Source organism: Saccopteryx leptura, chromosome 12, assembly GCF_036850995.1.
Source record: "Saccopteryx leptura isolate mSacLep1 chromosome 12, mSacLep1_pri_phased_curated, whole genome shotgun sequence".
Classification (NCBI taxonomy): domain Eukaryota; kingdom Metazoa; phylum Chordata; class Mammalia; order Chiroptera; family Emballonuridae; genus Saccopteryx; species Saccopteryx leptura.
In genome coordinates, this window is record NC_089514.1 from 19962370 (window position 1) to 19974923 (window position 12554).

The window sequence follows — 12554 nt, forward strand, 5'->3', positions numbered from 1 at the left end:
TGAGCAACATGCATAATTTGTGCAATATTTTAGTTTCTAGAAGCCTTCCTTGAAGACACACTCCTAAAGGATGGAAAACAAAGCTGATTTTCTAATTATATTAGACATGAATGTGTATTTTTTTAGATTTTTTTTTATTCATTTTTTTTTATAGAGAGGAGAGAGAGAGAGAGAAAGAAAGAGATTGGAGGGGGGAGGAGCAGGAAGCATCAACTCCCATATGTGCCTTGACCAGGCAAGCCCAGGGTTTTGAACCGGCGACCTCAGCATTCCAGGTCGATGCTTTATCCACTGCGCCACCACAGGTCAGGCCTGAACGTGTATTTTTAATAGTGGCCTGTATTTCTATAGAGATCTTCAGAGACAGGAGAACGGGTTATCAATGTCCTTGGCACTGCAGATAGGCCAGTCAAAGCTAATGCAGATGATACTTGGGATTTTCCAGTTCACTGTTATTCTTTTTCATACTCATGAATAAAATAGTTACTCAGAAAACAAAATGGCCAGACTTAGAATCATATATTTCCTCATGCTTCCATATTCTAAGATGACTCGAAACCATCCCGTTCATTTGAAAAGTTGCCTGAATGTGAAGATGAACAATCAAATCCATAGCCAGATTGGATTGTATTAAGAAAATATAACATAATCCGCACTATAATCAGCAGGTCAAACTCACACTTGAAAACCTAATTTCCGGTTGTGTTCCCAGTAACTTAACAATCGATCATCCTAAAGTCTTAACTGATAGATCTTTTTCTTGAATTTGAGCAGATCCTGAACTGATAACCAAGAACAAAACTGAATACTGCGTTGACTTTTTTGAAGCACAAGCATTTGAAACACATATCCAACCAATACAAATGATAATCTTTGAAAGGCACTGTCTCTTGGTAAACAACAACAACAAAAAACCCCTAAGATCACAGTTCTCTTTTAAAAACAATACACTATATATAACCAGGCCTATCTACTTAATATTCTTTAAACATATAAGTTGGCCCCACATAGTTGTTTTTAAATTAAAAAAAAAATTATTTTTTGCTGATCCACCAATCATTTCTTTTTGACTCAAGTCCTTTGCCTCCTGAAAATTAGGTTTTGAAAACTATATTTCCATCAATCACCCCCTAAATGAATCCCTACGTATCAATGTTTTCTAATAATTTATTCTTCCTGGTCCATTAATGAGGTATAAAAATGAAACGACTGTTTGTACTGTGTTGTCATCTCCACCCCCCACCCCCATCCAAGAAAAATGAACAAAAAATACTTATAATGGTTCTTAGCCAGGAGCATTTTATCCCTTATTCGCTAGTGGTAAATGAGTCAGATATGAGTTGGCCAGGAAAAGCGTTGCTTTACCCAAAATCTTAGCACAAAGTGAGTCATCTCACTCCAAACACCAGTATATCCTCCCAAACAACTGGCAAGAATAGCCTATAAAAAGAATCTTGCCTTTACCCTTTTCCATCCATTTAGCTCTCTGATTTTTCTAATTTTTCAATTTCCTGTCCACTTATAATATTGCATTCCTAACAAAGGCCCAAGAACAATTCCTCTTTTTTTTTAATTTTTAATTTTTATCTAATTCTGAGAGTCATCTTTCCTGTATTGAGTAGGGGGACGATTTTGATAGCATTCCCTTGAAAAGAATAAATGCTCTGTGGCTTTCAAGCTTTCTGAAACTCTGTCTGACTCTCCTTGATGAAATTCATGCATGGTTCAATGGAAATGCAAAAGCCAGTTCTAGAATGATTTTCTTTTCCTCTGCTGAAAAAAAAAGCGAGTTCAAAGCCATAGAAAATATTTCAAGCAAAACCATTCTCCTTCCCACAAGAAAAATCAATCAAAATTGATGCAGTCTGTCTAAAACCGATAAACAAATACGAATGGAGGCCACAGACTTCAGCTCTGTTCCTCTCTATGTCAGAGCATTGCCACTCCCATTCTCCCTCTGCCATGAAATGAAGTTTGAACGTCCCTGTGAACTGAATCCAGGGTTCCATCCCCGTGGATTAGCAGGAGTCAGGCACACAGTTTACCTGCATAAACAAGCACGCGGACAGAGCTAACTCCTGCCAAAGTGCTGAGAGGTTTACATTACTTAGGGCTCATAACACAACTTCTTCTGCTTAATTATTCTAGGCTCCGCAATTTAACGGGCAAAATTACTTACCATTCATTTCACCCCGGCTGGAATTTAGCTTTGTTTCTTTGTGAAGGAATTTGTTTGTTTGTTTCTTTGTTTCTTTGGAATTCCTTTGTGAAGGAATTCTCAGGAATAGCTCATCTTCTTTTATATCCAACACTAACAGATGCTAGTTTCCTCAGTTTGATAGCCCTCAACTGACAGAAACTAGCTGTATTCGGCCTTGGGAATAATTGCAACACCTTTGGCTTATGAACTTGGTTCAGGTCTTAGCTGGGGACGGCAGGAGGTTAGCTCATATTATCAAAGATATAAAGTAAGTTTTCCCTTATGTTCCCGGTGCCCATATGATGATGCTTCTAATACAATACTATACAACTCATTCCTCCCCTACTGGTACTCTGTTATTTAAGGAATTATGGTGAGAAAAAATAATTGCATAAAAGTGAAATCTCTTCTCCAACGTATCTCTTGCTCTTGACCCAAACAAGATGTTAAATCCATTACACTCTGAATACTCAGTAAAAGCAAGCAAATGAAAACTGTTCAGATTTGTGCATTCTTGGGAAACTTGCCAATCTATGTTCTAGTAGCAGGATCTGTGTAATTAATGGTGATGCTAGTTACAGAAGGAGTCCGGTTTCACTCTCAGAAGCAATTTTAAAGTGCAAGACCTCAGAGCTTCAGCAAAGACTCACCTGGTTCATTTTTAAATTGAGGAAATGTGACTCTGAAGTCAGCTGTAGAAAGCACCAGTATTAATGCATACACATTTGTGATGGCTTGGGCCATAGCAGACTTAAAAAAAATTCTGCATATAGCATTATCTATAGGATAAGATGATGAACACTGAAATGCATAAATAGACAAACACTTTTTTTTTTTTTTACAGAGACAGAGAGAGAGAGTCAGAGAGAGGAATAGATAGGGACAGACAGACAAGAATGGAGAGAGAGGAGAAGCATCAATCATCAGTTTTTTGTTGCGACACCTTAGCTGTTCATTGATTGCTTTCTCATATGTGCCTTGACCGCGGGCTTTCAGCAGACCGAGTAACCCCTTGCTTGAGCCAGCGACCTTGGGTCCAAGCTGGTGAGCTTTGCTCAAACCAGATGAGCCCGCGCTCAAGCTGGCAACCTCAGGGTCTTGAACCTGGGTCTTCCGTATCCCAGTCTGACACACTATCCACTGTGCCACCGCCTGGTCAGGCTGGATAAACACTTCTTAAAGGAAATGAGCAAACCCAATCTTAGGCTAACCTTATTTTCTCCCTGAAAGCTATATTCATCCATAGGAAGACTAACTGAAATCAACCCCTTCTTATCATAATGTAAAATAAAATCAGACTCAAGCCCACACTTTCCTGTAAACACACTCCTGTCTCCTGTGGAGGCAGCATCCATTGTTAGCTAGCCATACTTTCAGGAGAGTCAGATACGGAGCTTGTATGGAGTACTTGGGCTATCCTGCTGACTAGCAATGCCTCCAGCTTCTGCTCTCCCCTCTTCCATTTGTTACAGCAGGAATTTCAAAACGATGACAGAAAGGAAAGAACACCTGGGAACACAGCGATCACCAGTGATAGAAGGTGAGCCCATAAGCAACTCTTTCCAAAATAATCTGCTCTAAATTATCCAACAAGGAGTGATTTTTCTCACCATCTATCTCATCCCTTCCCTTGCTCCATGAACGGCAGCCACCTGCTTTCGCTCTGTGTTTCCCACGAAGAACGAAACAAATGAATGGGCTCTTGACAGCCGACAGCATGTGCTGTGGCATCTGTGGCTTCGGAGAAGACAGGTGGTGGAAGTGGAGGAGACAGGGGAAGGGAAGTCTGGGGAGAGGGGCGCGCACGTTCGGATGAGCCCGGATGTTACTGGCCGTCACGCTTCCCCCATGTTGGAGCCATACCTGCTGTCTTCTCGCGTGAAGGGCTGCTCCACATCCACCGTCAGGGAGGCCAGGGCAGAGACGGTCTCTGTCTCCTCCTGCAGCTGAGCCCCAGCCAGGGCACAGCCCCTTGGCACAGCCCCCATCCTTACCGACTTCCAGTACTTGCCTGGGGGTGGTAGGGGGGAGGACAGAAAAGCATCATCGTTTACCGGAATTTTGGTTAGAGCAGCATTAATCAGAATACTCAATCTAGGTCCAACTCCAGAGTAGTTTGTTAAGTTAAAATTCACTGTGTTACACACAATTGTAATTTGCTTTCTTGACTGTTATGATTAAGTCTTTTCCTCAGTCTAAGAATGCCAAGTTGTGAAGTGTTCCTAGTCCCAACTCTGAGTCGCTCCCTCGTTCCAAAGGTAGTAAAGTGAGGAATAATCCAGGTCTAATGGACCCACTATCCGAGTGGCAGCTGTCTCTGGGCATCACGCCTCATGGGAAACCCTCAAGAGACTGGGAGGTCGAAGTCTCATGGAGAAACTGAACGAAAGAATAATGTTGAAAATCGCTACTTGAGCCATTAACCTTTTTTTTTTTTTTTTAACGAGGTTGGAATATTAAAGAAAAAGAAAAGCCCAGAAATGCCAGCATGAATCAAATGGCAACTTTTGCCAGAACAATCAGGTTTGTTAGTCCTGGATGTTCTTTCTTAGTTAACCCCGGGGTGTGCACAGGAACAATCATTGATTTAAAACTTTAATATACATGCACTGGCTGGTGTTGGACCCCTTCCATATGTCACAGGGATGTTTCTTTTTTTTGAGGCAGGGAAGGGGGAAAGGAAAATAGGAGGTCATTCCATAAGAGCATGGCAGTGGGATGAAGTATCAAAGAGCAGCGCTAATGCCCTTCCTGCAGCGCCCTCACCCCAAGCTGTGTGTGTGTGTGTGTGTGTATGTGTGTGTGTGTGTGTGAAGTGTTGTGTAACCCTCACTCAAAGCAGGGGAATCTCCCTGGGTGCTAACATGACTCACTGGGTGAGAACTGTCTCTGCAGCCAGGCCGTTTAGGCGGGAAGTTGGCGTGCATTGTTTGCTTACTTCCAAAAAAAAAAGAAAAAAGAAAAGAAAAATATTCCACTAGAGTAGAAATGGATGAATACTAGATTGGACGGAAGATGACCCAGCTCTGCCTCATGCTGGCAACGCATATTATTCCTGCTGCTCACAGCAAGGGGATGGCCCCGAACCCCGCCCCGCCCAGCTCTAACTAACGTCCCAGGACTGGCCTTTCCTTGTCTTCCTGCTCCACAAACGAACGGCTGTCCTGTTAGGGGACAAGACCCAGTCTCCGCTCCCGCTCCCATGCCAACAGGACCTTCCGCAGTCCTGTGATTACTTGCTGGGATCACCTATTCCGACCGAAGTCTGAGAATCATGCAGCTTTTCACCTGGACCACAGCCTAGCAGTTTTGACGGTGAAGGGAAGCAGAGGCTACCCCAGAGGTTGCGGACACAATGGTGCTTCCCTGGCATCAAGAAACTCACGGCCTAGTGGAGCCAGCGCTTTGAGTTAACACACAGTGGCAATTCTGTGTAGGAAAGGCTCATGTGTTCCTCGGAGGAAATAAGTAGAACGCATATTGATGGTGGCGGGAAGGGAAGAGACTTGCCAGAAAAAGGAACACTTGACCGAGCACTAGAAAGAGCATCAGAAGTCAGTCCAGCTGAAGCCGAGGGAGGTGGTGATGATGAGGTTTCCCTGGAAAAGGAAACAGTGTATGCAAATCTGCAGAAACCGGAGTTTCTGTCCTTTACTGAGGCACCAAGTCCACCGCTGGGCACAGCTGGAACACAGGAAAAGTCTGGACGGGATGAATGCTGCTGTGATAGGCGTGGGCTAATTATCGCAATCTTGAATAACATGCCAATAACCTTGGACTGCAGCTTGTGGCTTTTTAGGGCCATTTTAAGCAGAAGACGGAGAGAACCGGGTTTAAGTTTGTAAAAGATCCCTCTGAAGAGAGATCATGGACCATAGGCTGGATGGTGAGGGAGTAGCACAGAAAACTCATCTCTAATCTTGGCAAAAGTCCAGGGGGAAATGAGTTCTAAATGAAAAGGAAGTGACAGATCAGAAGTGAGGACATGGACTCAAGAGAAATTCAGGAGATAGGCAATTAAAATATGCGTTGGCTTATTCTTCATTGCCTGCCCCTCCCCCCCCCCGCGGCCCTGCCCGCCCCAACTTTGAAAGAGCCTGAATTGACAGTTCCATCTCAAGACCCTAACTCTCTAGAATCTAGAGAATTATATCACTATGTATATAATTTTGCCCTCGTTGGAAATACTGTGTTCCATCTATAAGTGCACTCAGTCGTAATGAGTTCCAACAATACTATTATTAAGCATTATTTTAGCTTATGGTATTCCCAAAGCTGAGGATGCCGAATGACATGTCCCTGTTTCTCTGGACTGACTAACAGGGGACTTCCAACAAATCACAGGTAGCTGGTGGTTTATGGGTGAAGTTACATTATGAACGTTATTAGGAAAGAGAAACTGTCATTATTCTGCTCCAAATATAAGCTGAGGATTGTGCTAGGTGTTCTTGCATTTATAATTTATAATTTTACTTAATCCTCATGAGTAGGTAGGCGTTGTAAGGTAATTTTTCTAAGGTTACGTGGCTAGCAAGCAGAGACACTGAACCTTCCCAGTAGGACTGCCTGATTCCAAAATGGCTCCTTCTTTATATTCTGTAGTCCTCCTTTATGTAGTTCTCCCACTACCCTCCTCCAACGACACATAAAAATAAAAAAACAGACTCAGTATATGAAATCCCAACTTAAAAAAATTATGCACATTGCGGAAAGAATTATATATGTTCTTTACAAAGGGAATCATCATTGATAATGACAAGTTACCCTTGTTCCTCGGGTACACGACTCAGTCACTCCATCTTTTACTGGGTTAATGGCTTGGGTTTATTGCACCAAGTGCGACAATCATGTTGAGACTACTTCCTGTTCTTCCTTTCTCATAACCTTGTACTATTTCCAGCACCTGGCCACCAGGTGTAAGTCACTGACCACGCTAGTATAAAACTGGAGGCGAGTGCTTGCTCACTGAAGAGTATGAATAAGAAGTCCATCAGAGACTAAGCCCTGAACTCGGTCGTGATTTCCAGATTGGAGACTCCGCACTAGTCCCAGAGAGATCATTTTGATCCCTTTAGGGATACAATTTTCACCCTTATAAAACGATAGGCCTGGGTGTGATGATAATGAAAGTTTCTTTCTCTTCTAATTCTCAGTGATTGTGATTCTTTTCAATTCACATTACGTATCACTCTTGGATATTAGAACACATTTATTACGGCAGAAGATCTTAATTTTCTGTGAGCCTCTGCAACCTTGAAGAGGTCAGCAAGCACTTACTTTTAGCTAATATGACACATCTAGAATAGCCAAGGGCTTTAATTTTCAAGCATTGTACATTTTCTTCAAGAAGAGAGCTCTTGGTTATAGACAAAACAAATATCTTTATCCCAAAACACAATCAGGACTGAAAGCATGAATCATTAATAACAATCTTTCAGCAGAATGACTGGCAATGATCCTTCAAAGTTTAGTCGTCGTGTATGTGAGTGGTAAGAACAGTTTTAAATGGCTGAGACCTTTTTGAGTAAAATTTAATGTGTATAAAATATCCGGCTAAGTTAGGAATAGATGTTAGAAGTTTGGCTTTTATCCAGATGTATATGAGGTTCCTGACTCAGAAATAACCCAAAACTTCAAATTCAATATGGCCTCTGGCAAAGCCTGTAAAAACAAGGGGAATAGTCTACATTAATAATACAGCTAAAGACCACTATATCTCTATTTGTAAAGGGGAATAATTAAAGTGTATATAGCATAGATGGAAATATGCAGCCAATTCAAACCCCATAGTTTATGGGTTATATACTCACTTAATGGATAGAATTTTGTTTTGTTTTTTCTGTCAGAAATGTGTGCAAGAAAACCATATCTGTTGGCATGGGAATAATATGCTTAATAGCACATAAGATAAATGAACCAAGGTTTATTAATAGAGTTTTCAGAAGCTGCTATTCATAAAGTAAAATATTAGTAGCCAACCACCACTGGGTAGCTCTCCTAAGGCAATAAAACTGGCAAAAGAGAGTTTTCCATTAAAACTGGACACGTCAACTCCCTCTTTGGTCATATCCTCTAACCTTATTCATTTTCCCCACTATATAAATCTTCCCACTTTTCAGCACTTGTTTTTTGTGTGTGTTTTTTTTACTACTAAGCCTTTATTGTTGTGCATTTTTGTTTTGTCTTGCAAAAGTAAAGCAAGGAATGAATAAAACAAAGGTAAAAGCTGAATAGCAAAATGCAGAAAGTAGATTTGGAGGTGAAGGCCATAGATGGAGTCTCACTGAGTCAGACAGGCACTATGAGAAGACATCTTGCAGATACCGTATAACTAGACTTCAGTATAAACCAGATTGTTCTTGGCAACGAGCAATTTGGAATAATAGGTAGTTGTTGACATACGAAGGTCTGTAATGGAAATAACCCATCTACTCCCAAGTTTTTTCAACCAAAGCCCTTTGACACTTTGAAAACCTCCTGACCCCAGAAACTTGCCTTCAATCATCATTTTGGGATTCTTAGAATCCCTTTTCAGATTTGTTTTTCCCATTGGGATGATTTTGCCTTTTGTCATTACACACTATGTTCTCATAGGAAGAGAAGCTGATCCTGACCTACACCTCTTCCTTCAACCTTAAGAATTATTAACACTTGGGATTTACAAGGGGCTTTAGTTCATTAATTTTCCAGAGCTCAGAGCTTCTTAATATATTTTAAAGATACATTTTATGCAGCTGAATGGAGAATTTTCTTGAGATCAAAAGCATTGTATATGTAATAAAATAAAGACATATTGAAAATCTGTGCATCAGTAGAGTGAGCAGGTTATTTTTCATCCAAGTTAGGGCAATTCTGAGGTTAAAATGGGGCTAAAAAATTGGATGTTATGGAATATTCATTTATTGGTAAACTAATTATTTAAGGTATTTCTTTAAGATAGTCCTATTCAAAAATTATTTTCAACTAAAATTAATTCTAAAAAATAAAAATAGCATAATTCTTGTATAAGCACAATAATCATCTTACTATTATCTTAACATTAGACAAAATAACATAAGCAGAATTATGCCCTATATGTGCCCTGACAGGGGTCCAAACCAGCAACCTCTGTGGTTTGAGACAATGCTACAACCAACCAAGCTATCTGGCCAGGGCATTATTGGTATTTTTTTAAATGAAGAATGTATTTTTTGCTTTTAAGTGGTCTAAATATTTTAGACTTTTTCATAAAATTGCCTGCAATCTTCTTCATAGCAAAATTGACTCATTAGTAAATTGAAATTGTGGTCTCTTTAATTTAGTCTTCTCAAGAGACTATAATATTTTGATTGACAAATACTATCTCTAAAAGTGCAGAGCTATCTGGTAAGCTCAGGGTAATTTCTGCTAAATACAAAGTATTTTTCCTTCTATTTTTGAAATATTGAAATGAACAACTATTTCATACCAAATATTTTCCCTCCTTTAAGAGTACCTTTCTTTGGCAAATATTTTATATAAGCCAAACTTTTCAAGAAAGTTTTCAACATTTATGTCTCTTCCACATTTTATTTACTGAATTCAGATGCTGCAAAAAATCATATGGCTTCTCCATTACATTTTATTCTAGAGCAGAATATAAATTCTAGCTAAGAACAGTTTTATCAATGATTCTATCACAGAAAGACATCTTTGAAAGTCCAATTGTAGATTTGCAAAATCAAAACTTGTGTGTGGTTTGTTATCCTTCAATTCACTCATTTATTCTCTTGCTTTCACAGAGATCAATTGAAATGTTTTCTTTTTTTGAAAACACTGTTTATTGTAATTATAATTCTTTAAAAGTTTCAAAAGCTGATATTTTTTTGCGTCATTTCATGACTATTTCCTTCAGTTTTCACTGAGGTATAGCTTACAGTTAATAAATTTACCAATTTTAAGAAAAAGTTATAATGCATGTTGACAAATGCATTTAGTCATATAAACACTATAACAATCAAAATATATCAATTTTCTTCACCAGAAAAAGTTCCTTGTGGCCCTTTGGAGTCAACTTCTTACTATCCTTCTTGATCCCTAAAAATTATTAAAATTCTGTCACTGGCCCTGGCCGGTTGGCTCAGTGGTAGAGCATTGGCCTGGCGTGCAGGAGTCCCAGGTTCGATTCCCGGCCAGGGCACACAGGAGAAGCGCCCATCTGCTTCTCCACCCCTCCCCCTCTCCTTCCTCTCTGTCTCTCTCTTCCTCTCCCGCAGCCGAGGCTCCATTGGAGCAAAGTTGGCCCGGGCGCTGGGGACGGCTCCATGGCCTCTGCCTCAGATGCTAGAATGGCTCTGGTCGCAACAGAGCATCGCCCCCAGGTGGGCATTCTGGGTGGATCCCGGTTGGGCGCATGCGGGAGTCTGTCTGACTGCCTCCCCGTTTCCAACTTCAGAAAAATACCAAAAAAAAAAAAAAAAATTCTGTCACTGTACTTCTGCCTTTTCTAGAATTTCATATAAATGGAACCACCTAGTCTTTAATATCTGCCTTCTTTCACTTAATACTTTTGAGATTCTAAATAGTCTTATCTTTATTTTATCACCTCTGGTGTTTTCTTCTATATAATATGATTTTCTTTTCCCTCTGGTTTCTTTTAAGATTTAAGAATGATGTTCACTGGTGTGGTTTTATTCCTGTTTATTCTGCTTGAGATTCATTGAGTTTCATGGATATGTAGATTTGTAATTTTCCATCAAATATATAAAACCCTTTCTCATTATTTCTTCAAATATCCCCCACAACTGCCACCTTCCCTGGACTCTAATTATACATATGTTATATTGATTGCTGGCCAATATATTACTGATATACTATTTTTCACTCTTTTTATCTCTGTTCTTTATTTTGAATAAATAGTTTCTATTATATTACTTATTTCACTTCACTGTCTTTTTCTGTTGTTGTTTCGTTTGGTTTTCTTTTGTGTAAAATATGCCATTAATCCTTCCAGGGTGCAGAAATTTATTTCAAATATTGCATTTTTTATTTCTAAAGTGTCTATCTTCTTGGTTTTCCTGTTTTTCATCTCTCTGCATTATGTATGCTCTTTCCTCTTCACACTGGCAGTAATTATTTCACATTCTTGTCTGCTAGTATATCACACCTTGCATTTCTGACTCAGTGTCTCTGTTCACTGATTTCTCTTGTAGGCATAGGTCATATTTTCCTACTTTATGTCAGGCCTGGCAATTTTCATCTGGATTCTTGAGTTTGTCAATTTGAGCATTTATGGTGGTTGAATTTTGTTGTGTTCTTTGAAATCGCTGGACTTGTTAATTACTTGTAATCAGTATGATCCATTTGAGGCCGCTTGTGCTCTCTGTCAGAGTGGCTTCAGAGCAGCCTGTGGTATCAGGCTAATTCATCCCTCCAGCTAAGACGACACCATTCTGATGTCTCTACACGATGCCTTATGTATCACAAGGCCTCTCCACTCTGGCTAGTGGCAACACGAACCATTTCCAGTTCTGTGTGAATGCCTTGAATTGATTAACCTACTGTTTTCCATTGGTTAGTTCCACAACCTTGTGGCGTTTCACCTTATAAAGATAAGTAAGACAAAGTTTTGAGGAAACTCCTGGACAGATACAGAGAGCTTCTTCTCAATGTAGCAACTTCATCTCAAATATTCTGCCTCACAAACTGTAATCATTTCAATCTCCCCAAACTCTGATCACTGTATCTTCAACTCACAGAACTACTGGTCTCTCTTTGGATTCTCCCACTCTACCACGCAGCCTAGGAATTGTCTCTCATCACTGAACTTCAGCAATTGGACTCACTTTGTCTATTTCTCTTTCCTTGTTTCCTACTGGGATCGCAGGCCTTCACTGCCTGTTGCCCAGTGTCTGAAAACAATGTTCCATATATATGTTTTTCTACTTTTATTTCTGATTAAGGGTTGATTTCTTTAGTACGTCGTGGCTCCATCATATGTGGGGTCAGACGTCCATTTGTTAAAGATTTTGTTCAATACTTTCTAACTGATTAGGAAAAAATGTAATCAAAATTCTGAAAACTCATTTATAACATAGTATTAAATATTACTCTAGTTGATAATGGGCAGCAAAGAGGGAAATGTTGTTCTGCCATGTTGTGTTTTATTTTCTTGGTCTTCAATAACAGCTGTATTTAAAAAGCATTCTATTTCATTTAACTGTATTTTACCCTGTGTTTATATAAATATAAAGGTATTTAACGTTTGGAGAATAGCTTAAATTTTTCATTAGTAGAATAACAAGCGTATAGCTTTTCTTAGGAATTTAAAAATAAAATGTTAATGTTCTTACATTTATAATTTTTATGAAGTTATGGTATTTATAAATTGTGTATA

The 12554-nt window shown here is 39.5% G+C and overlaps 1 protein-coding gene across 2 annotated transcripts in view; it reads right to left on the bottom strand.

Moving 5' to 3' along the window:
• HDAC9 (histone deacetylase 9) overlaps nucleotides 1-12554 on the bottom strand; it is a 1019027-nt gene that overhangs the window by 87865 nt on the left and 918608 nt on the right. For both annotated transcript variants that reach the window (XM_066354134.1, XM_066354133.1), the window contains exon 26: nucleotides 4064-4211. In XM_066354134.1, coding sequence (XP_066210231.1) covers nucleotides 4064-4211 — 148 coding nt within the window. The remainder of the gene's footprint in view (nucleotides 1-4063; nucleotides 4212-12554) is intronic.